We start from the raw sequence: 23,509 nt of genomic DNA, 5'->3' as shown, positions 1-23,509 counted from the left end.
AGTTAAGATTTGAGACTACTCTTCCCAGTGAACAAGGTGATGTAGAAAATATGTTACCAGGTATTGAGAGGAAATGTATGTGCCTTGATTCTTGCTATATTTTTAAAGTAAATATCTTTTTTAAAAAGCTAATTGAGGTTAAATGACAAATGGAACTGAATTGTTACGCACTGTCACCTAATACTAGGGAACATAGCCTGCAGAATTTGAGCTGAGAAAAGAGAGAAATCCCATAAACCTTTCAGAGTACACAAGAACTCTAATGAGCAATGGAACTGGATTAGCTCTAGGAGAATGATCCAGAGAATATCAATTTACATAACCACATTGTAACATTGGTAGATGGGTTTTAGTAGAAGTTTGGTATCCCTAAAGGAGATTTCCATTTTTCTGACAGCAATCTAACTTATTCTGCTCCCATCACTAATGAATTAAAAATATTCTAGATTTGGTTAGAGGATTTATAAAAAGGAAGTTTTGTAGAGATTATCTACTTCAAACATTCAATACAAATGAGGAATTAATGCCTGGAAAAATTAGGTAATTTGCCCAAGGATATTATGATAGAGCACAGAATATTTGTTATATACAGTGGTCTTTCCACTAAATGATATAACCACCATGAAAGTCTTTATTGAGTCATGAAAAAAGCTGTCCAGTAGAAAAGGGGACAAATGAATAAATCAATAAAAGAATGAGCATTAATTCAGTATAAGAAGTTGTGTTAAATACTGTGAATATAAACACTAAACAATGAGCAAGACATTTTCTTTTCAAAGAACTTACATTCCAGTGAAGAAGATAACCCAAAAAGGGGAGCTAAAAAAGTGGGAAGAGAGGAAATTCTGGGATGACTTGTCTTGCTTTGTCATAAAAGACAGAACCTGGATCAAGTGATAAAGCTTCAGAAAAGCACATTTGTACTCAAATATATATATATATATATATAACACAAAACTAACAAAGCTAACCAAAAATAGAATGAACTGCCTAGAGAGAGGTAGTTTCCTGTGGATGAAAGTTTTCAGAGGTTGGATTACAACAAAAGGAATGTTATAGAGAAGATTCCTGCTCCAGCACAGGTTAGACACATGATCACTCAGTTTTCTAGGTTTAAATGATCATAAAATCACAAACTGAAAGTTGGAAGGGACTTGTCTAAGATGACATGAGGAGGTTCTCTGACTCCAAAGCCAATGTCCTTTCCATTGTATCACGACTTCCTAATAGTCCTGTCCAATTCCAAAATTCTTTGATTCAGGTACAAGGTTGGTTTTTTCAACTGTATAGATGGCACAATGGCTAGAGCACTGGACATGTCAAAGACTTAAGTTCAGATCTGGACTTAGACACTTACTAGCTGTGCGACTCTAGTCAAGTACTTAACATCAGTTTCCCCATCTATTAGAATGAGCGAAATAATAGCATCTATTTCCCTGAGTTATTATAAAAACAAAACATAATATAATTTGTCAACCTTAAAGTACTATGTAAATACTATTCCAATCATTACAATTACTACTAGTGATAGAGGGAAGACTTCTTCTAATGGACATTCATTTGAGTTAATTTAAATTTTTTTTCTCTTATCCAGAAACACATTCCCTTATTCTAAACAAAGTGTGGGGATGCGTTAAGAAAATGATCCTGCAAAACACTGAAGATCTTTCAGAGAGGAGGAAGAAGAAGCAGCTCTAAACTGCTGAACTATCCAGTTATTTTTGAGTCCCAACTTAGAATCTTTGGGGCTTAGCAAAAAGATCAGTGAATCCCTCATCCTATCTATAAATCACTGAAAGCTAGACCACCTCTGTTCTCTAGGTAGGAATAAGATCTCTCCAAATGACCTTAGTATAAGCTTCCTCTCAGGGAAGTCATCTCAAGAGAAAGGGAAAAAAGAATATTTCAAATTAAACTTGTATATTTCACTTCTCTCTGCTGTTTTTCTAATTGAGAACATTTCAGATCCTTGGTCCCATTTTTCACTCATTGGTTTCAATACAAATAATACCTTACTCAAGAAGAATAGTCACAACCTGACCTGAGCTCTATCAGAAACAGTTTAGCTACAGAAGAAAAAAAGTGATTTGGTAAATCAGAAGGCTATCTTTAAACTAAGGCTCTAGTATTGTAGTCACCATTCTGGTCATTTCAATTATCCTGACATGGTGACAAATGTCATTCATTCATTTATTATTTCATTCCACAAGTATTTATTGAATTCCTCCTGTCATTCCAGTTTTGCATTGACTACTGTAGACCTATAAAAGAGATACAAGATTCTCAATCCTCCTGACACTTCAAGTTTAATTAAAATATGATCTCTTTAGCTTTTTAAACTTGCAAAATGTCCTTAAAGATTCATAGAGTCATGGTATTAGATACTATTAAATTATAAATTACTAAAAGTAGGGATTTTCTTAGGTTTTTTCCCTCTTCTATGACAAGTACATAGGCATTTTGTAGAGCTTAGTAAACATTTATTGGATTGAATTGACTAGTATTAAAAGAAATTTAAGAGACCTTAGGTCTGTTCAAATTTATGTTTTTGTATAAGAGGAAAATGAAATCCAGAGAACTGAAGGGACCTATTTACAGTTTTCTTGTTAGTAAGAGTAACCTGTTAGGATGATATTTAAAAAAAATTGGCATTAGAATTCTGAGTTTCTAGACCCAAGAAGATTTATGACCAACAGAATGACTATTTTGGCTTTCAATTTATTTAAAATTTTGTTGGGAAGCCAACCTATCCTAAGGAATATTAGAACATACTCTTAGACTTGAAGTTAGAAGACCTCCAAGTCTGGATTTGATGACCACTAATGTCCTTTTCAGATATAAAATAATCTATTCCATGACTTAACCAGAGAACAATATTAAATAGATTGTGACAGTTCTGTTGTGTTAAAGATAATCAAATACCAAAGTATAAACTAGAACAATGGGGAATCAGTATCTCTTTTATATTTTTATAAAATTTTCTCATCTGTCCTCTGAAGCCCTAGAACATTTTATTTGTATCTCAATGACAGCCATTCCACCTAGAGTTATACTTAAATGTCTCAAGTATTCAAAGAATATCTTCTCTACTAACCTATAATTTCCTTGAGTAAGGATTGTGCATTTTTGATCTTTTTAGGGCCTTATATGTAGCATGACTCAATAAATGTGTGGGGTATTGGAAGTACATAGAAATAAAGAATACCAGCAAAGTTGGAAAGGACATTAAGCACATGGTCCAACTAACATTCTTTTACTAAGGAGGAAACTGAGGTTCAGAAAAATGAAATAACCTCCCCAAAGTCATCCAGTTAATAAATGGCAGAGGGGGTTTTCAAGTTTAGTTCTTACCAGGTCACCTCTGCTATCCAATAGACTCTAGTGGTTCCCTATTATCTTCAAGAGCAAACATAAAATACTTTCTTTGTCTTTTAAAGTCCTTCATAACCTGACCTTTTCCTATATTTCCAATTTTCTTTATTTCAATATTCTATATTAATCTATGATTCAGCCTTGCATTTTTAACTACAGGGTACTCCATTTCTTGTTCATTTTCACTGCTTACCCCCAGCCCCAGTTGCCTCTCCTTTGGATGTCCTCCGGATGTCACCTTCCTGGTTTCTTTTCAGTATCAGCTAAAATCCAGTCTTCTTCAAGAAGACTGATTTCCCAGTACCCCTTAATGCCCTAAGATTGCCTTCAATTTGTCCTATATTCAATTTGTATGTGGTTATTTGCATGTTGTCTTCCTATGTGTGTATGCTTAGGCAATCAGGGTTAAGTGACTCACCCATGATCTCACAGCTTTTAACTGAGGCTGGATTTGAATTCAGTCCTCTAGATTTCAGGGTGGTACTCTCTCCACTGTACCATCTAACTGCTCCTGGGTAAGAACTATGTTTATCTTTCTTTTCCCTCCCTTTCTTTCCTTCTCTCTCTCTCTCTCTCTCTCTCTCTCTCTCTCTCTCTCTCTCTCTCTCTCTCTCTCTCTCTCTTCCTTTTTCCTTCAACATGTCATTACTAACACAATGACTGAAAATGCTTCTTGACTTTTGTAATTCAGTAATTTGAACTCCAAACCAAGACAGTTTAGAGTAGTGGAAAAGCACCTGGATTGACAGAGCTTAATTCTAGTCCTGAATCTGCCAGCAGTTCAGTTTTAACATCTGGACAAGTTACTTTAACTGTGGGCTTCAATTACCCTAGCTGCAAAATGGAGTAAATAGACTGCAATTAAGAGTCGTAGCACCGTGGCTGGCACACAGTAGGTATTAGATAAATGTTAATTGATTGATAGATAGATGATATGATCTCTAAGACTTTTGAAGCTCTAATATTCTTCAATTCTTTGAAAGGAGCTAAATGGTCCTTAGTACTAATCCTAATTGTATTGAGACTATTTAAAAAAAAAAAATGATGGCGATAAATCACTCGTTATTATTTCTCCTAGTGGCTCTCTTCCCTGATAGGCTACAGAGCTGTGCACTAGCTCAGGTCAAGATGTTAGTTTGCTGACAGAGGTGGGAACTACTGGCCTCGTGGCCTTTGGAAACCCTTGCGACTGGAAAAGACTAGAAGAAAACAAGTTGGGGAGCGGAGAGAACATTCACTACCTTGGCAAAGAGTAGAGAGCTTGAGGCTGGCCGCCCCCGCGGAAAGGGCAGCGTGGGCAAGTCCCTGGGGGTTGGGGTTGGGGGCTGATTAGCGAGAGGAGAGTGCTGGGAGTGGGCAGCCAGCGCTCACGAGTGGGAGGCTCGGGCGGCGGCAGTGGCTCAGCCTGTCCGGGGCGCTCCGGTTTGCCAAAGCGCAGCACGGAGCAGCAGCTCAGCGAAGCATTGGGCAGTGCACTGTCAGGGAGATTGGAGAGCAGCACGCGGGGCGGCCGGGAGCCCCCGGCAGCTCCCCCCACTCCGCCGAGCAGCCAGTCAGTCAGCTACCCCTCTGCCTCTGACTTCAGTTCAGCTCCACCCCCGTGTAGCAGCGGCTCCCTCTGTCAAAAACTGCGCTCGGCGGCAGTAACCCAGCCCCGGCAACCAGCTACACCTGCCCCGGAGCCCTCTTTGCCTCTGTCCTCCTGCCCACCCCCACCCCCCCAACCGGCCCATGGAGTTGGGGTCCTGAGCCCCTTCAATAGCAGTTCAGAAGCGACTTCTTTACATCCACTCCCCGTCCGGGACCCTCTTCTCTTGTCTGCTCAGCTCCAGCGATGGGAAAAGTTGGCGGAGGCAGCGGCGGCGGCGGCTCCCCAACCCGGCTCGGAGCGCTTCTCGCCCGTACCGGGATCTTGCTTCTCTGCGCCCGGGGCGCCTGTGGTGGGGGCGGCTCCTGTTGCCCCCCAGCATCTCCTGGATCGACCCAGCGCTGGACACCAGCCCGAGCTGGGACACCCCTGCCGGGGCCCCAAGAGAAGCCGGAGCCGGCGGCTGTTCCTGGGGAGCAGCGGCACTTCGGGGCTCCTGCCAAGCCGAGTAGAGCACCCACGGCTCCCATGCCATTCCCCCGCCGCCCGGTGTTTACAGTGGCCCCCGGGGACAGGGCTCTTTCCCTCGAGAGGGGCCCAGAAGGCAATAGTGGAGCCGGAAGACTTCACTCCATCCGGAGGAGACGGAGTGGGGTGGAACAAGAAAAGGAAGATCGGGACAACGGCGAGGGCAGGCGCCCACGGGGACAACCGGCAGAAGGAGGGCACCGGGAGCCTGGCAAAGCCACCCGGTTCCGGCTGGAGGAGCTGAGACTGACAAGTACCACGTTTGCACTGACCGGGGACTCAGCACACAACCAAGCCATGGTCCACTGGTCAGGTCACAACAGCAGTGTGAGTAGCAAAGAGGAGGCCAAGTCTCCCGGGAGTATATGGGGGTGCGGGGTGTGTGGTGTGTGTGTGTGTGTGTGTGTGTGTGTGTGTGTGTGTGTGTGTGAAGGTCCCTTTCTGAGAATTGGGGTACGTCTCTGGAATCCAGATCTGGGAAGGAAATAGTTAAAATAGGCAGAGGGCATGGGCAGAAAGTGGGGGGGGGGGCTTTTGAATTTACGGATGCTATTGACCATCGGTTTTTCTCTTCTCTGCCCCCCCCCATTTTATTAATCCAGAAGTGACACCTCCGGTTAACCCTACCATATTCACTCCTCCAAAACAATCTAATGAACATTTCTGAATGCCATAATTTTTAAAGCACTTGCTGTTCAGATGAACTATGTTCCTGCCTCCTTTGCCCCAAATTTATGATGATAGACTGTGACCATGCAAATAATAGCGGTTTCCCTTAAAGTATTAGGAACATGGAAAGCAAAGGGTTAAATTGGGGGGGGCAGCTTGAGATGCCTAGTTCTTTATTTGCAAGACTTAGTTAAGGGCTTAGAATAAGAGACAGAAAAGTCTCTAGGTGTAAAATGACCGTGGTGTGGAACCTTGTGCCCTCCTCATTTTCCCCATCCTCTGAAGAACTGCAATGGCAAGCTGGTGCCCTTAATGTATTCCTGTTTCTTGGGAACAAGCGGATGCATGTTTCAGGGAGAACACTCCAGCATCCCCTAACAACATCCGCGTGTGTGTTGTCAGAGTTCGGGGTTTTCCAGCATGTGAATGAATGGTTGTTCTAGTCTAGTACTTCCTGGTCCCAGGAAGATCAGACACAGCAGTTACAACAACCCCCTGTTCTTCCTTCTTTTGCTTTACCCATTTTGTGGGTGCAAGGGATGAGCTGGAATGCAAATGGTTGAAGATGGGGAGAACTGGTGGCAGGTTCCTTTTGCAACATTTTTTTCTGGCTAGGAAGTGAAGATATATTTTTAAAAGAAAAAAAAAACAACTAATTTAATGTTTTGGGCAAACATTGCCTCTTTTGAAGTAGAGGGTGCTGGGTGCTGCTCAAGTTTAAATGGAACTTGGAAATTGTAACAGAAAAAAAGAATTGTGAATAGTTAAAGAAATCTAAAAAGTAAGGGAAGTTCTATAGACTGTCATAAAGCAGATAAAGCACTAAAACAGGCGATGGGTAGTGGGAAGGAGTATTCAATCAGAAATGTGAGATTTTATTATTCATGCTACAAACAGATTATTCAGCCTCATACCCTTCACGATATTTTTCCATTGTAATGTAATAGCTAAAAATTGTTCCAGAGATTTGTCACTTAGGTAGCTGTATTCATTGTCAGTTCCTAATAAGAGGAGTTGCTTACATCCATAAGGGTATTATTTTAAAATGTTGGTTCCTTTAATATATATTAACATAAATAAGGATGAAAATTTTAGTGTTGATCGAAGCTGTGATAAACATCAGCATGGTTTTCCTTGGAATTCAGCTTTTATGAAGGGGACTAATTTTGCCAAGTTTTGAGAAACTTCTTCAATTACTTGATCAAAGAAATAACATCACTTCAGATTCTGCACACTTTTGCCCTATTTCTTATATCTAAACTCTTGGATTTTTCATGCCATAACTACTTAAAATGCATCCCCTCCCCCCAACTAGAGTCTTCTTAAACTGATGGAATAACTTTCCTAGTGCTTTAAGTGATTAAGAAAAGCTTCTGGCTTTAAAGGCAGGTTTTAAATACATCAAACATGTAGGTCTTGTCGCACTGGGAAGCAAAAGACTTTTGACTTGAAATATTTCTGGCTTTTACTGTTATCCAAGCCGTAAAATATCACTTACCAATTAAACCCTTGTTTTACTTCATCCCTCAAAAGGTCTTGGGAAGAGTGAGCTAGGTATTGCCTTAGCAAATAAGATGCCCTCCATTTAAGAAGCATCCCATGATCATTTATGTCTATATAGTTGAGACCCATAGGGCTATCTTTTCTTTCCTTGTCCATGGATGCAAACCTAGCAGGGCTTAGCTGGGCTAGTAATTTAGAAGGGTAATATACAAAACCTTCTAAAATAATTGGCACTAATGCAATATGACTGCTGAATGTTTGACTATCCACAGCTACCTACTCATTGCCATTCCTGCCCTTTAAATGTTTTGTCTCTGGAGAAACAGCTAACTTGAGAAGAAACTTGGGAAAAGAGAAAATAGAATAGTCATTAGTCATTACTTTTTAGAAGAGGAGGATTGGTGTGGAAAACAAAGAACACTGGATTTGCAGCTGAAAAAATTGGGTTCAAATCTAGTTATTGCCATTTATTATCTCTGTGACCTATGTCAAGTTATTTGATTTTTCTGGGATTCATTATCCTCAGTTGTAAAAATGAATGTATTGGACTAAGACCTCCAAAATTTCTTCTGGCTCTGTGATCTTATCAAAGCCTCACTTAAAGAATTCATTTACATGGAAGTGGTAGGGCATGAATGGGAAGTTTTATACACACACACACACACACACATATGTGTATATGTGTGTGTGTATATATATGTACATATATGTGTGTATGTAAGTTCTGGCTTACATACATACATAACTATGTGCACATAGTTATACCTACTACTAAGGGAAGCATATGTATATGTATATTTGCCCACACAAATCAGCTTGTTTTGCTCAGTAGTGAAACTTTGATTTGAGATAAATTTTGATGATTATTGATAACTGTACACAAAAAACAATAGCCAATATTTAGATTATCACCCAAAGAATAGTGAAGTGCTAGTTCTCACTGCAACACTTTGAGGTATGAGCTATTTATGGATGAGGATACTGAGACTGAGAGATTAAAATTCTTACTCCAGGTCATAATGTAGCTGTTAAGTGTTTGGGGCAGGATTCAAATACAGCTCTTTCTGACCCAAGGCCAGTATTCCATTCTTTACCCCATGCCTATTTCTAAATGCCTAGCTTATAAATCTGTTTCCCCATTTTTCATTGCTACATGCAACGCATACCTTTTGAAACTGCTTAACCTTTAGCTAGAAGCCTTTGCCAAGAAGGGGGGCTGATTACTGTAATGCGGGTATTAGAGGTGCAAATTTATGGTAATTATAGGCTGCCTGTCAAACTCCTCAAGGAGCCTTCTGTGGTGCTCATGCTTCCCCTCTCCCTCCTACTCCTTCCAAAGATGGGCTCTGGGCGTAGTTTGGAGCAGGTAACAGTTTCAGCTTATCTGTGGGGGTGATGTTCTCCCCTCTACACTGCAGCTGTGGTTTATGAAAGCTGTTGCTAAAGTTCGTGGAACACCTTGGGATTCTTTGGCATGAAAGGAACTATGTATGAATCACTGTCATGAGCCTGATACTGTAAGCAAGAACACATTGCTTCTGCCCTACTCATATTAGGCATGCTGTGCCCTGATCTAATTTTATATAGTGATACTCAGTATATTAATATATAATGTATGTCTCTAACATACATATGTATGCACATATGATCTCCTTACTTCTAAGGAGTTCCAGGATACCTAAGCTGTGCTACCTCATATTGTTATAGCAATCTGGTTAGATAGGTGATGAGCATTATTATCTTTGTTTCATGTCTTTATGCTAAAGCTAATTTAAATCTTGCATTAGCTTTTTTCTCACATTGGTGATACTTTTTTTTTATTTTGCAGGAGATTGTAATTTTTGCAAATCTTGTCCATTATTTTGTTGACTTCTCTTTATAGTCCATATAACATTGTTGTAGCTAAGAGTGTCTCTTCAACTAATTCTTCTGACTTTATCTATCCTTGGATTTTGTGCTTAATAAAATGAGAATATTTTTCACTAGATCTTTCACATGCATATGATCAAGTTAGAGTGGACCCAGTTACACTGTCATGCATTGGATTTTCCCACTTCCTTGCCTTTGCTTACATCATTCCCTCTGACTCCAAAGTCCTTCCCTTTTAGTTCCATCTTTCTAATTTCTAGGTATTGCTTGAAGATCAGCCTAATGCTTATTTCTACTATGTAGACTTCCTTGACCTTCTCCACTACATAAACATGAAATAATATCTTCTTTTTTTTCCTTTTTCCCATAGCATTTTATATCTTGTACCTCTCATTCAATAGACAATTATTGATTTATTTCCTACGCTAATACTGGTAATGATACAAAGATACACACAAACACACATACACATATATAACAGTCTTTTGTAATTGAGTAACTTTGAAAAATATGTTGAAAATTGCAATATGATAAGTGCATAAGAGAAGGATAAAGTGCTAGGAAAAGAAAGAGCTAGCAAGGACAGATGGGTAGAAGAATGTTGGATGTGAGGAAGACCTAGGTAATCTCCTATTATGATACTCCATACTTATCTAATTTTACACTGGCAAGTCACATTTTATCAATTTTATATATTAAAAAAGCGATAGAACTATGTTTGCTATCTCTCAGGGTTACTGAGAGCATCAAATAAAACAATGTATATAAAATGCTTTTGAAACCCTAGAGATCTGTGTGAATTTTAGCTACTTTTTAAAAAGGAGAGATCAATTGCAGATGGACAAGTCTTTTATAATTGGTATGTATGTCTTTGCTTTACATTTTGTGTTTTTCTATTTGAATGAATTCCTAAAAGTAGAAAGTTCTATAGGGAGAGTATCTAAAACCTCATTGGGGAAACAAGATACACACACACACACACACACACACACACACACACACACACATTATACCTGGTGATATAGATATTTTGAGTGTATGGTTATTTCCAAAAGTTAGACCGAGGTTAGAGATCACATCTTACTTATTGGCTCATAAAATCTTTTAGTTCTGTGACCTTAGCGGTCAACTAATAATTCTTCTTACCCCATTCCAGTTCTGAAATACTGTGTGTTAATGCCTTAAGCAAACATGTGCAATTCTTAAGTATATCCCTGGGTTGGTGGTGGGCAAGTCTTTTATAATTGGTATGTGTGTCTCTGCATTATACTTTGTATTTTTCTATTTGAATGAATTTCTGTTGGCAGAGAGCCAAGATAATCATAAAGTATTAAAGTGCATTTGGTTTAAATCTGTTTTTGTGAATTTGCAGGGAAAAAGCAAAAGTTATTTGACCTGTTATTGTTCATCTCCATATAATTTGCTTTAAAAAAAGTTATCTCTGGAGACAAAAATTATCTTGAGAATGAAACAAAAGTATCTCCTGGATGTTTAATAATATCAAATAGAGGCAGTTTGCTAAAACAGAGCCGTGGATTTATAGCCAGGGGATTCAGGTTAGTGTTGGTTCCATCACTTACTAGCTGTATGACCTTGGACAAGTAAATTGATTTTTTTTTTTACCATTATTTTCCTCTTCTGATTCATTCTTAAGTTGTATGGTATACCAAATGAGATAATGTAGGTGAAAATCCATTGAAAACTGTAATATGTTATAAAATACAAATACATACCCACACACATGTAATTGGTAAGATTAGCATTTGCCAAACCCAAGTTTACTGTAACCTAGTAGAAATTAAAACTTTTCTGCCTCATATTCCTTGATTCTCTGTAGCCTTAATATAGTGGTTCTCTAGGTTCAAGGAGCAGAATTAGGGATTTGAGAGAAAATGCATATGACAGAGCAAGAGGCTATAGGGATCCTTAACCTAGCATTTGGAAAATACTATTGTGAAGTGAACACAACATGAAATATGGAAAACTATCCTGACTGGCATTAAAGGGCTTAAATTTAAACCCCACCTTTGGTACTATTACTTATGTGACTTTGGACAAGTTGTATTAAATATCATCTGAGATGATTTTCACCTCTAGACATTAGTTTTGTGAACTAAAACACTAGAAGGTATTTCTCTTTAATTTTTCTAAATCTATAAAGGAACATGTGAAAATCCATAAGTGGAGTTACCAAAGCTTTTGGGGTATCTTTGTTTATTCATGAAAATCAAATTCATTTTTGTTTCCCAACCCAAAGTTCTGTTCAAGACATGGGGGAATGATTCAAAGATATATTAGGTTTAGTCCCTGTCTGTAGGAGACTTACAATTTCAATGGGAAAACAAAGTACATATACAAATAACACCTGTTCTAAACATTTCCATGTCATAGAAAACAAGTACTAGAGGTTCAGAGGATGGGAAAATGGTGTAATCATGGAAGGCTTCATGAAAGAGGAAGCATTTTTTAAGAAGACTTTCATAATAAAAAGTAACAGTTTTGTCATGGGATAAGAGTTTACAAAGCATGTTTTTTGACGAACTTCCTTTAGGTAGGTGGTGTAAGTAAATCCTCCCATTTTATAGATAAGGAAACTCAATCTTAGAGAGATGAAATAATTTATGAATGATCCTACAGCTAGTGTTTGAACTAGATTTTGAATCCATGTTTCTTTTGACCCCAAATCTAGCACTTTTTTCTTCCGTAATTATGTCTTTTTTAAAGCACTGAATGGTGAGATAGGGTAGGAATGGGAGGAGTATGCAGAACATTCAAGGCAGAAGAAATAGCCCAAGCAAAGATATGAAAGGTTAGAAACGATAAGCCATAATGTGTAGTATTTTTGGATTTTCTCATGTCAAATGAAGACTGCATTTGCATAAGATTTTAAAATTTAAAAGATGTCAACAAATATCCACAAATATTGGAGGAAAAAATACTTTCCTTCACATTTGAATAGTAGTAAAACTGAGTATGATCTAAAGTCACTGAGAAAATTTAAAAAAAAATTGCATTATAATTTAAAATTTGTGAACTCTAATATTTGCATTTTTAAAATTTCAGCAGGTAAAGTCATTGTCTTGTTTTATCTTGACTTCTGTCCACAGAAATGATCTGTTTTCACAAGTGGATTTTCTTCTATTTAATAAGCATCTGGTCAGTGAGAGCATCAGAAATTCTGTTCAGGCTATGAATTATCTTCTTTCTCTCTGCTTGCTTGTTTTATGTCTTCAAACATCATATACAAAATATTTGTTCTGTCTTTGTGTGTATTTCAATTACTGCTATATTTTTCTGGCTGAGAAGTACAGAAAATATACCTGTATTTGCTGACAGGAAGCGATTGCTGAACAGCTTTCCTGCGGCGACTGAGAGAGAAGAAAGAAAAGAGATTCTGTTGGCATGTGAATGAGCCAATCCCAGGGGAAGTGTAATGGTCACCCCAAGGAGATATGTGCTTCTCTGTTTAAAATGGGTGGATATTATATACAAATGATCTGAACAAAAATAAAGGAGGAATCTCTCTATGCCTGGTTTATGAAGAAGAATAGAACCCTTTCTGAAGGTTAGTCAAAAAATGTTCCATGGAAAAACAAAGAAACAAAGAAACAACTCTACATAAATCTTAAAGTGTATAAAAAAAGAATATCTTTGAGTTTACAGAACTCTTAAATGTTATTTTTCTTATATTTTTATACCACTTTTAATCTTGCAAGGTTTCACCTTTGTTATATCATCTGATTATAATCCTTCAACGTACCTCATAAAATGGTTGATTAGCTGATTGATTTTTATATACACTTGTGACAAATTAAGTTTGGGAAATTCCCTTTACTAATTCTAATCTAAAGCTCATCTGGAGTCGCCTGTGGCATTGAGAGGATACATAACTTGTCCATATATACTTGAACCCACATTTCCTTAACTCCAAGACTGATCTCTGTCAATTATATTGTATTACCACACTATTGTGTTATCTCCCTTATCTAAGGTGGAAAAGTTGGTTTTCAGACCTTCAACAGTTTACTTAGTGGAAATGATGCAATGAGATCCCAAGACTATTGACTTCCACCTAGACAGTGACCTGATAGATAGTGAGAGACAATGATAATATGGATCATAGCTAGTCATACCTGGGCTTGTAACTCATACTTTGCTACTGAATCCGTCATTGGGTGACTCTAAATAAATCTCTTAACATAGCTGACTCTCAGTTTTCTCATCTGCATAGTAATGATATTAGATCAGATGATTCCCTTTTGCTCTTTCTTTAAATCTATGGTTCATTTCAATTTAGGAAAATATATTGAGCTTCTACTATGAGCATGGATACTAGAAACTTGCTAGGTCCTGTAGATAGTGAGACATAAATGAAAAGAAACTTTTAAGACAACATGGAAAAGAACTTAATGTTATGACTTCATTGAGTTCACATGCTCTGATGGGATAGAAAGATAAGTTTGATAGACAGTCAGCTCTCCTAATTCGACCTAGATTTGTATCGCTGTGCCAGTCATTTTGGAGAAAGGTTTTAGGCCTGGGCCTCCTGAGGCTTTTCCACAGCTCCTCTAATGACTTGTTCTGGGATTTTGAACAAGCAGTTTAGTCTGATAAGTCATATAGTGTGAAATTTAGTAGATTGTATTCTCCATAAGGGCAGGGACCATAACTTAACCCTTTGAATCCCTACAGAGCTTGTAGACAAGGCCCTCCACATACAGGTCTCTCAAAAAGTACTTGTAAAATAAATGAAGGGATAGATTAGTCCCTTGTAAAATAGAAACAAGTGAAGAAAGGTAGCATAGGGAATAAAAATCCAGTCCTGGAGTCAAGAAAACCTGAATTCAAATCCAACCATCTTTGTGAGACTGGGAAAATCACTTAAGTCTGTTTGCCCTTCTTTGCTCATCTGTAAAATGAGCTGGAGAAGGAAATGGCAAACACTATAGTACTTTTGCCAAGAAAACCCCAAATGGCATCATGAATAGCTGGAGAAAATTGGAAAACTAAACCACAACAACAGAAAAATGGAAATGACATACCATCTATTCAAGGAAGGTTATGGGATTTTGTGAAAGCTACAAAATAATCTGACAACTTCCCAATACATTGTAAAAGTTTATGAAGTTAATAGCTATTGTCCAGTACCTTACTAGTGGAGATTGTACCCAAAATCCCCTTCCCTACTCAGTATTTATATGTATATTCTGTTTAAAGGGAGTATCAAGAGCAATTTTAAGGAATGGAATATAGGGGGAAAATATCCTGTAATGATGTAGCTGAAAAGAATAATTACAGAAAGATCAAAAATAATCTTTAGGATATAAAAGGATTTGGACTGGAGAAGGCCTAATTTACACACTGATGCTAACAGTATTTTAACATTAGCTATGTCCTTTTCTTTCTTTCCATTCCCTTAACCCCTCCAAAACAAAACAAAACAAAACAAAACAACAACAACAACAACAACAACAACAACAACAAAACACAGAACTTCCTTTTGAATTAAAGGTCATAGTACAGAGCTGGAAACCATAAATTCAATCAATAAGATTTGTGCCAGTTCACACCCTGGATTTTACTGATGTAAAAACTGAGTCCTAGGGAAGAAATAACTTGCCCAAGATATTCTAGTAACCAGGAAAATCTCTCTTTTTAGAATAGACCCCAAACTTGTAGATAGGAGTTGACTGAACACAGCTTTTGGGAAGTAATAGTTCTCACTCAGTGGAGGCTGAGGACTGACAAGAAGGCTTTTTGGCATCAACAGAGCTGTTTCTGACCTGTCTGCTTCCACACTCTCAGGTCACTCACCTGTTGGGTTGGCAGTTTGAGAGGCTGCCCCAAGCTACAGCTCTATCAAAGCCATGACCTCTGTCCATCTTGCTGTCTAGCTAGGCTGGAGTTATTAATTCATGTCATCTCAGGCTTGTTACCGGTGGAAGATATGTGAGTTGTGGCATTCTCTTTCTTCCCTGCTGCCTAATGACCCTGGAACCATCAGCATGAACAACTTGTACACCTGTTAAAGAAAGTGCTAATAAGAATCTTGTTATCAGAAAATCAGCTAATCATCTCGTGCCCTGGAGCAAAAAGGATTGATGGCTTTAGTCATTTTAACCTAGCCAGAGCAGCATATACTATTGGAACACAAAATCACAGACCATCAAGCCTTTTGCTTCTGGCAAGGGTTGAAAGAAAAGGCTCTTACCTAACCCACCTTTGCCTAGAGCTCACTTTCTGCCATGTTTTTCATCAGAAATACACTCATTTCTACCATTAAGACTGGAGAAATCTTATTAGTGACCACCTCCTATAAAGGCAAAAAAAAAAATAGTCTATTTTCTAATTGTTCTTCATTGTATATTAAGGTGGTAGTCTTAGTCAAATATCAAAATATGAGTTTTAATTTCTTCCAGTAATGGGGAAAATGTTAAATGGAGTCATCCACATTCTCTGCAATGGTCCTCTCCTTTAACCAAAGACATACTTTTGCAAGGGATGAACTATGGTTCTAAGTTAAGCTCCAGTAGCAGTTATTCTATAGCACTTATTATAATACCAATCATACATTTGGCACCTGTCATGTATTGCCACGAAGTGTAGCATGGTTAATAGAGTGTCAGCCTTGGAATCAAGGAGATCTGGTTGGAATCCTGCCTCTTGTAAAAATGAAGGGATGGACGTAGATGGACTCTAGGGTCCCTGCTTGTCCGTGATTTGTAATCCCCTGGCATATTAGCTGTGTCAAAATAGCAACATTGATTAACCCTTCATCGTCCCAGGCAATCAGTCATCTAAGACCATAAGCTACACTTGAGTTGCTGATCTGCCAAGATAAGTGGAGTGATCACCTTGGAAGCTCATTATTTCAGTTCAATCACAGAACCAGATACCTCTTCCCACTAGCAATATTACTCCTATGAATGCATGGAAAATATATGACTTTGACTTTATTTACAAATGAGGAAACTGAGGCACAGAAAGATGTAAATGGCGATTCTAGTTAGTGTCAAGCTAGGACTCAAACCCAGATCTTTTAGCTATAAGCCCAATGTTCTTTCAGATAAACCTCAGTGCCTTTTTGTTACCGCTCAAGGATATATATGTAGGTGTATCTGTGTGTGTATATTATATATAATATACATATATATATACACATATACATACACCCCTACAGATATACATATGTGTGTGTGTATGTACACATATACATACACACATATCTGCTAGGTTCTATGGAATACACACACACATGCATGAAAATACATGTACACATACTTATATGAAAATGTATATACATGGGAAGGAGGGGAAAAATCGGAACAGAAGTGAGTGCAAGGAATAATGTTGTAAAAAATTACCCTGACATGTTGTAAAAAATTATCTGTCAATAAAAAATTATTTAAAAGAAAGAAAATGTATATACATGCATATGCATATCCTACTGTACTAAACAGGTGTATGTGTATGTATGAATATATATATATGTATATATATAGTATATTATTTGTATGTAGGCATAATATTATTTCTTTTGGAGAAATCCATTTCATTAGATTAAAAAAATTAACAATATTTAAATGTTTCATATTTATATATCATATATTCATATATAAACAGGATAAATATAAATATTGATATACAGATTGTGTAAATATTGTAGAAATATATATGTATAAGATACATTTTATTATTATATGCATATTATATGCATGTATATCATGTGTACAACACATTTAATCGATATATATGCATATTATATACATACATTTATGATACATTTACACACATCCCATTGCACCCAGCAGAAAACATTGTACATAGTAGAAAATCAGTAAATGATTTGCATTTAAGTATTTCTCAGGGCAAATCAAACTAACTGATACAGAAATTAACCTCACAACTTAGCTTCATTAAGACTGATTTCCAATCAAAACTAGATCAAACAGGCAGCTTTTATTAGCCACATCTAGAACCTTCATACCCCCAAGTCCACTGTTTGCAGAAAACATTCTTGCCTTCTGGTTTCTACCAAGCTGTTTTAATAAAGAAGAGCCTTCTGCATTTTCTCTTTCTGACATGCATCAGCTGTCTTCTCTGTGTCTTTGTTGAGTAGCCATTTTGTTGACTGGAGGAAAACCAGGTTTGTAGGCAATTATGTCACCCTGACACTTCCAGAGACTGCAGGTCTTAGTAAAGGGCACACGTGTTCATATTAACTGATCAAACATTGACTCACCAAATGAAGCTCTCCATCCATGAAGGTGAGGATGTCAGCCGGCCTTGTGCATTGTGGATAAGGAAGAGTTCTGCTTAAAGCAGCCCGATTGAAGATGACTGTGAGCATAAGTTCAGAGGGGTAGAGAGAACATTTCATTTAACCAGAGACAGGTATGTCCAGCATGGAACTTTCTCCTCTTCAGAGATCAGGAGAAACTTGCCTGCTGAGAATATACTCAAAAGAATGCTGGCGAACAAGTCAGAAGTCCTGGGTTTGATTCTTGACTTCAATGCTTTCTAGCTGTGTGATTATGGACAGGCCAGTGGATTTCCCTAAGCTTGAGATTCACCGCCTGTTATGTTGGAATCATCATATTTGAATTCTCCACAGGGTTGATGTCAGGAAAGTGCTTTCTAGATCTCAAAGCCCCTGAGGAAATGAGCTACATGTAAACCTCTCTCTTGGTATTAAGCTCAGGGTCATTAACTAATTATTTTTGTGCATCTCAGTGATCATGGAGAGTCCAGGAGGAAGCATCACAGAATCACAGGATTCTCAAATTGGAAGGCTTCTCAGAGGCTACTAGCTCCACTCATATGTGAATAAAAATCTTCTCTATGGCAGATAAGGAGGTCATCAGTCTTTGTCTGAAGACTTCTAGTAAGGGAGAACTCTTTATCACCCAAAAGAGTAAAGTTTTTAGTTAGCTCCATTTGTTGGAAAATCTCTCCTTATAACAATAAATTTATCTTTTTATCGCTTTTACTTCTTTCTCCTAATTCTGGCTTCTGGTAACAGATAGAACATCTCTGAATCCTTTCATACTTCACAGTTCTTTGGATACTTGAAAGCAATTATTATGTCCCCACTAACTTCTCTCTTCTTTAGGTGAAACTTCTATTGGTATTTCAATTGACTCTCATATGTCATGATCTCAAGGGCCTTCACCAATCAGCTTATTGCTCTCTGGAAATTCTTCAGCTTCTCTAAATCCTTCAGACCATATAGCTTCCAGAACTGAACACAGGACTGCTGATAAGATTTGACCAACATAGAGTACCTTGCAATACCTAGACACTATCTCTCAAAATTATATTAGATTGTTTTTTGCTTCCATATCACATTTTTAAACTTAAAATGAGCCTGCCATTCACTTTAAAATCCCTTTATCTTTTTTCAATCAAAATGACTGTCCAGTCATGCATTCTCTACATTGTACTTTTAAATTGATTTTTAAAATTCAAATGTAAGACTTTGCATTTATCCTTATTAAATGTCATTAGATTCATACTCATGAACTGCCTGTGAAATTTTTTGTAGAGGCAATGTGGTACAGTGGAGAGGGCTGCAGATTGAGAATCAGGAAGGTGAGTTCAAATCTCACCTCAGATTTACCAGCTTCATCTAATTAGAGGTTAATTTTTTAATCTCTCTAGACTCAGTTCTTTATCTTTAACACAAAGAAATGAGAAAAAGATTTCTAAAGTTCCTTTTACCTCTAGTTTTATGATCCTATAATCCTGACTCTGACACTTAATGTTTTTGCTATCTATCCTAAATATTTGATCTCTTAATATCTTTAACTAGTCACTAATAAAAATCTTGAACAACATTGTGCCAAATAGCAACATCTGGGGCACTGGAGACCTCTTTTTAATTTGACTTGTTTCAATTTGACTTATTATTAAATGAGTTTCAAATTGTACTCGCCCAAATTGTATGAGTTCCAAATTCTAGCCCACACTTCCATATCTTTCCTACAAGACTAGCTTGAGGAATTTTGCCAAATTCTTTGATAAAGCAGGTAAATTATACTGACAACAGGTCTTTGATGTATTAGTCCAGGGAAAATGTCTAAAAAGAAATGGGATTTGGTCTAACACCATCCCTTCTTGATGAAGCCATGCTGCCTGTAGTCACCACTTCCTTCTCCAGCTGCCTGTTAACCATTCCTCTAATACTATACTCTAGAATTTTTCCAAGAATCAAAATCAGGTCAGCTATTCTAAGACTATATAAGTGAATGAATGAATTAATGGACAGAGGAATGAATATGTAAATGAATGAATGAATGAATGAAAAACATAAATTATATTTTGTTAAGATTTTTACTGTGAGCAAAACACTATACTAAACATTAGAGACACAAATGGAAAATAAGACAATAGAAAATAAGAATCTCACAGTTTAATGGAGGAAACACCTTAGAGAATGCTTTACTTGCAAGTCAGATGTAAAGGTCCCATTGTCCATACAATATAGCAACAAAGCAGATGGCAATGTACCATCTTTAATGTCATCTCATGAATGATGTTATGAGTCATGAGAGTGTCAAGGAATTTAGTGGTGAGAACTTCCTTTCTGGCACATATTGGGTGCTTAATAAATGTTGATTGATTCTTTTTCTAGGACTTCTGTACTGTGATTATAGCATATGCAGAAGTATTATTTAAGCCACATCTCCACAGGTATTGATTCCTAGAATGATGGATGCATGTGGTAGGTTTAGAAATGGGACCAGTTATTGAGGGAATGGAGTTCAGATATCTGTGATGCAGTTTCATCAAAGTAGGAGGATAAAATAAACTGCAAAAATATAATTTATATTTAACAACTGATAAATTCAGTAGAATTAGTAGTAGAAAATGTAGGAGAAAATGAAATCCCATTCCTAATAATCATAAAATGCACAAAATATCTCAATCCACCAAGTCACACTCAAACATAAAAATAAAATTACAAAACTCTTAAATAATTGAATGAATGTTTATTTGTCATGATTGGATGGTGCTGATAAAATAAAAATGAGAGCGTAAATTAATTTACAAATCTATTGCTATACTAATCAAAAGAAAAAAATATTTTTTACAGATAAACAGCATAATAAAGTTGTTTTTGAGGGGGAAATATCTAGACTCTCAAGTTAAATAACATATAAATGAAGATACAATAATAATTCTAGATGTCAAACTATATGATAGAGCAGTAATTAAGCAATCTATTTGTGAATGATTTTAAAAGATGAAAAGAGGTGAGTGAAATAAATTAGATAAGTAAGATTTGGAAGACATTATTGCATAGTTTAAAAAAAGTATTAATTTTAGTGTCCAAAGACTTACATTCTGCCTATGATGATTGCTGTAAGTAGAACCTTGGGCAAATCCTGAATTTAATTTCCTTACCTGCAAAAATCAGAGGGTTTTATTCAAGAAATTCTATTGTCCTTTCTCTGTCTAAACCTAATGCTATGAAATAAAAAAAATTGCTCTTAATTACTTTTTAAATAAACCAAAAGGGATAGCTAGATGGTGCAGTGAATAGAGCACTGGCCCCGAAGTTAGAAAAACCTGAGTTTAAATATGGCTTCAGAAACTTAACACTTACTAGCTGTGTGATGTTGGACAAGTCACTTAACCCCAATTGCCTTGCAAAAAAATAAAATAAAATAAACCACATAGCAAACAAGCATAAAATTGTCTTAAATAGGTGCATATGAATGCATATGTGTATATCTAGGTATGATTGTAGATATTTATGTGTGTATATATATGTATTTGTATGTTTATGTGTGCATCTGTGTGTGTATATATGTATGTCTGTATACACACACACACACACATATGTACTTAATTGTCTTCTGTAGGGGGAAGAAGAGAAAGAATAATAAGGTAAAAAGTGCACAGCAGAAAACAAAAGAAAAGTTACCAGGAAACAAAGAAAAGATGGATAGTTTTGAACACAATGTAAAATGTTTATTATATAGGCTTTCTTGAAATGGAAATTTATTTATTTATTTATTTTTAAATGTCTCAATAGTATTTTATTTTTCTAAATACATTTGTACATGTATATGTACAAATAAATGTATTTTCCAAATACATGTAAAGATAATTTTCAACATTCATTTCTGTGAGATTTTTGTGTTTCGATATTTTTTCCTCCCTTCTCATCCTTCCCCCTCTCTAAGACAGCAAGCTATTTGATATGGGCTTATAAACATATTTTCATATTTGGCATACTGTGCAAGAAAAATCAGACCAAAAGTGGAAAAATGTATATTATTCTTTGATTCATATTCAGTCTCCATAGTACTCTTTCTGGATGTGGATGGTGTTTTCCATCCCAAATCTTTGAAATTGTCTTGGATTGTAGAGAAGAACTTACTCTACCACAGTTGATTATCACATAATCTTGCTGTTACTATATACAATGTTCTCATGGTTCTGCTCACTTCATTCAGCTTGCTCATAATTTCTTATAGAACAATAATATTCCATTATATTCATGTACCATAACTTATTCAGTCATTCCTCAATTGATAAGCATCCACCCAATTTCTAATTCCTTGCCACTACAAAAAGAGTTGTTACAAACATTTTTTGCACATGTAGGCCCTTTCCCCTCTCTTATGATCTTTTTGGGGTACAGATTCAGTAGTGATAGTGCTAGATTAAGGGGTATACACAGTATTATATTCCTCTGAGTATAGTTCCAACTTCTTCTCTAGAATCGTTGAATCATTTCACAACTCAACCAAAAGTGCATTATTGTCCCAATTTTCCATATCCCTTTCAATATTTATCATTAACTTTTCCTATCATCTTAGCCAATCTGAGAGGCATGAAGTGGTGCATTTCTCTAAACAACAGTAATTTTAGATAATTTTTATGTAACTATAAATGGCTTTAATTTATTCATCTAATAATTACCTATTCATATCCTTTGACCCATTTATCAATTGAATGGTGACTTGTATTCTTATAAATTGAATTCAATTCTCTATAGATTTTAGAAGTGTAGCCTTTATCAGAAACACTGGCTATAAAAATTGTTTCCCATATTTCTATTTCTCTTCTTATCTTGGTTGCATTGGTTTTGTTTGTGCAAAACCTTTTAAATTCAATATAATCAAAATTATCCATTTTGCATTTCATTATGTTCTCTAGTTCTTCTTTCACCATAAATTCCTCCCTTCTCCACTGATCTGACAGGATGCCTTGCTCCCCTAATTTTCTTATAGTTTTTTTGTCTAAATAACAAACCCATTTTGACCTTATTTTGGAATAGCGTGTGAAGTATTGTTCTATGCCTAATTGCTGCCAAAATGGAAATTTATTGCTTAATATTTTGATATATCTCATGTTCTGATGTGCAAATGATGATGGTTATTTTCTTTTTCTATTTTGCATTTAAGCATAAAATATATAAGTAAAATTTAAAAATAAACCATATAATATAAACTATTTGGAAAATAACTTTTTATTTAACAAAAAAGATTGGAAAAATGGAAAGCAGATTGGCAAAAACTAGGTTGACTATCACTTTAAACCATATGCCACAAAACTCCCAAAATTCAAATGAAATCTGACTGTAAATATATATTAAAAAAAAAAAAGGAGGGAGGAAGATTGTGGGAAGGGATCTTGCTCAAGTAACTTTTACAACTATGGTTACAGTGAAAATTATTAATTATACAAGGGATAGAGTGGGTCAAAAAAAGATAAAATAAATACTTGGGTTATATGAAATTAAAAAGTTCTTTTTTCTTGGAAAAAAAATAATGTTGCTAAGATAAGAATGGAATCATTCTTACAGGAAAAAAAAAACATTATGTTAAATGTCTTTGCTAATGATCTGCTATCTAAAATATTTAGATATGGCAGACAAAGAGCCATTCCACCAATGGATAGATGGCTTAAAGATATGATTATTTATAATTAGAGAATTATATATCAAAACAAATTGCAAATCAAAAA

General features: G+C 36.4%; 1 protein-coding gene across 3 annotated transcripts in view; it reads left to right on the top strand.

Moving 5' to 3' along the window:
* The first annotated feature begins 5,112 nt into the window (after positions 1-5,112).
* The window catches only part of SORCS1 (sortilin related VPS10 domain containing receptor 1), a 714,896-nt gene continuing 696,499 nt past the window's right edge, over positions 5,113-23,509 (top strand). For 2 of the 3 annotated variants that reach the window (XM_051981370.1, XM_051981369.1), the window contains exon 1: positions 5,113-5,815. In XM_051981370.1, coding sequence (XP_051837330.1) covers positions 5,207-5,815 — 609 coding nt within the window. In that variant the 5' untranslated portion in view covers positions 5,113-5,206. The remainder of the gene's footprint in view (positions 5,816-23,509) is intronic. The other variant, XM_051981371.1, reaches the window with a different exon arrangement.

This window comes from Antechinus flavipes, chromosome 2, assembly GCF_016432865.1.
Source record: "Antechinus flavipes isolate AdamAnt ecotype Samford, QLD, Australia chromosome 2, AdamAnt_v2, whole genome shotgun sequence".
Classification (NCBI taxonomy): domain Eukaryota; kingdom Metazoa; phylum Chordata; class Mammalia; order Dasyuromorphia; family Dasyuridae; genus Antechinus; species Antechinus flavipes.
The sequence above is the reverse complement of the archived record's forward strand: the minus strand, read 5'-3'. Positions and strand labels throughout refer to the sequence as shown.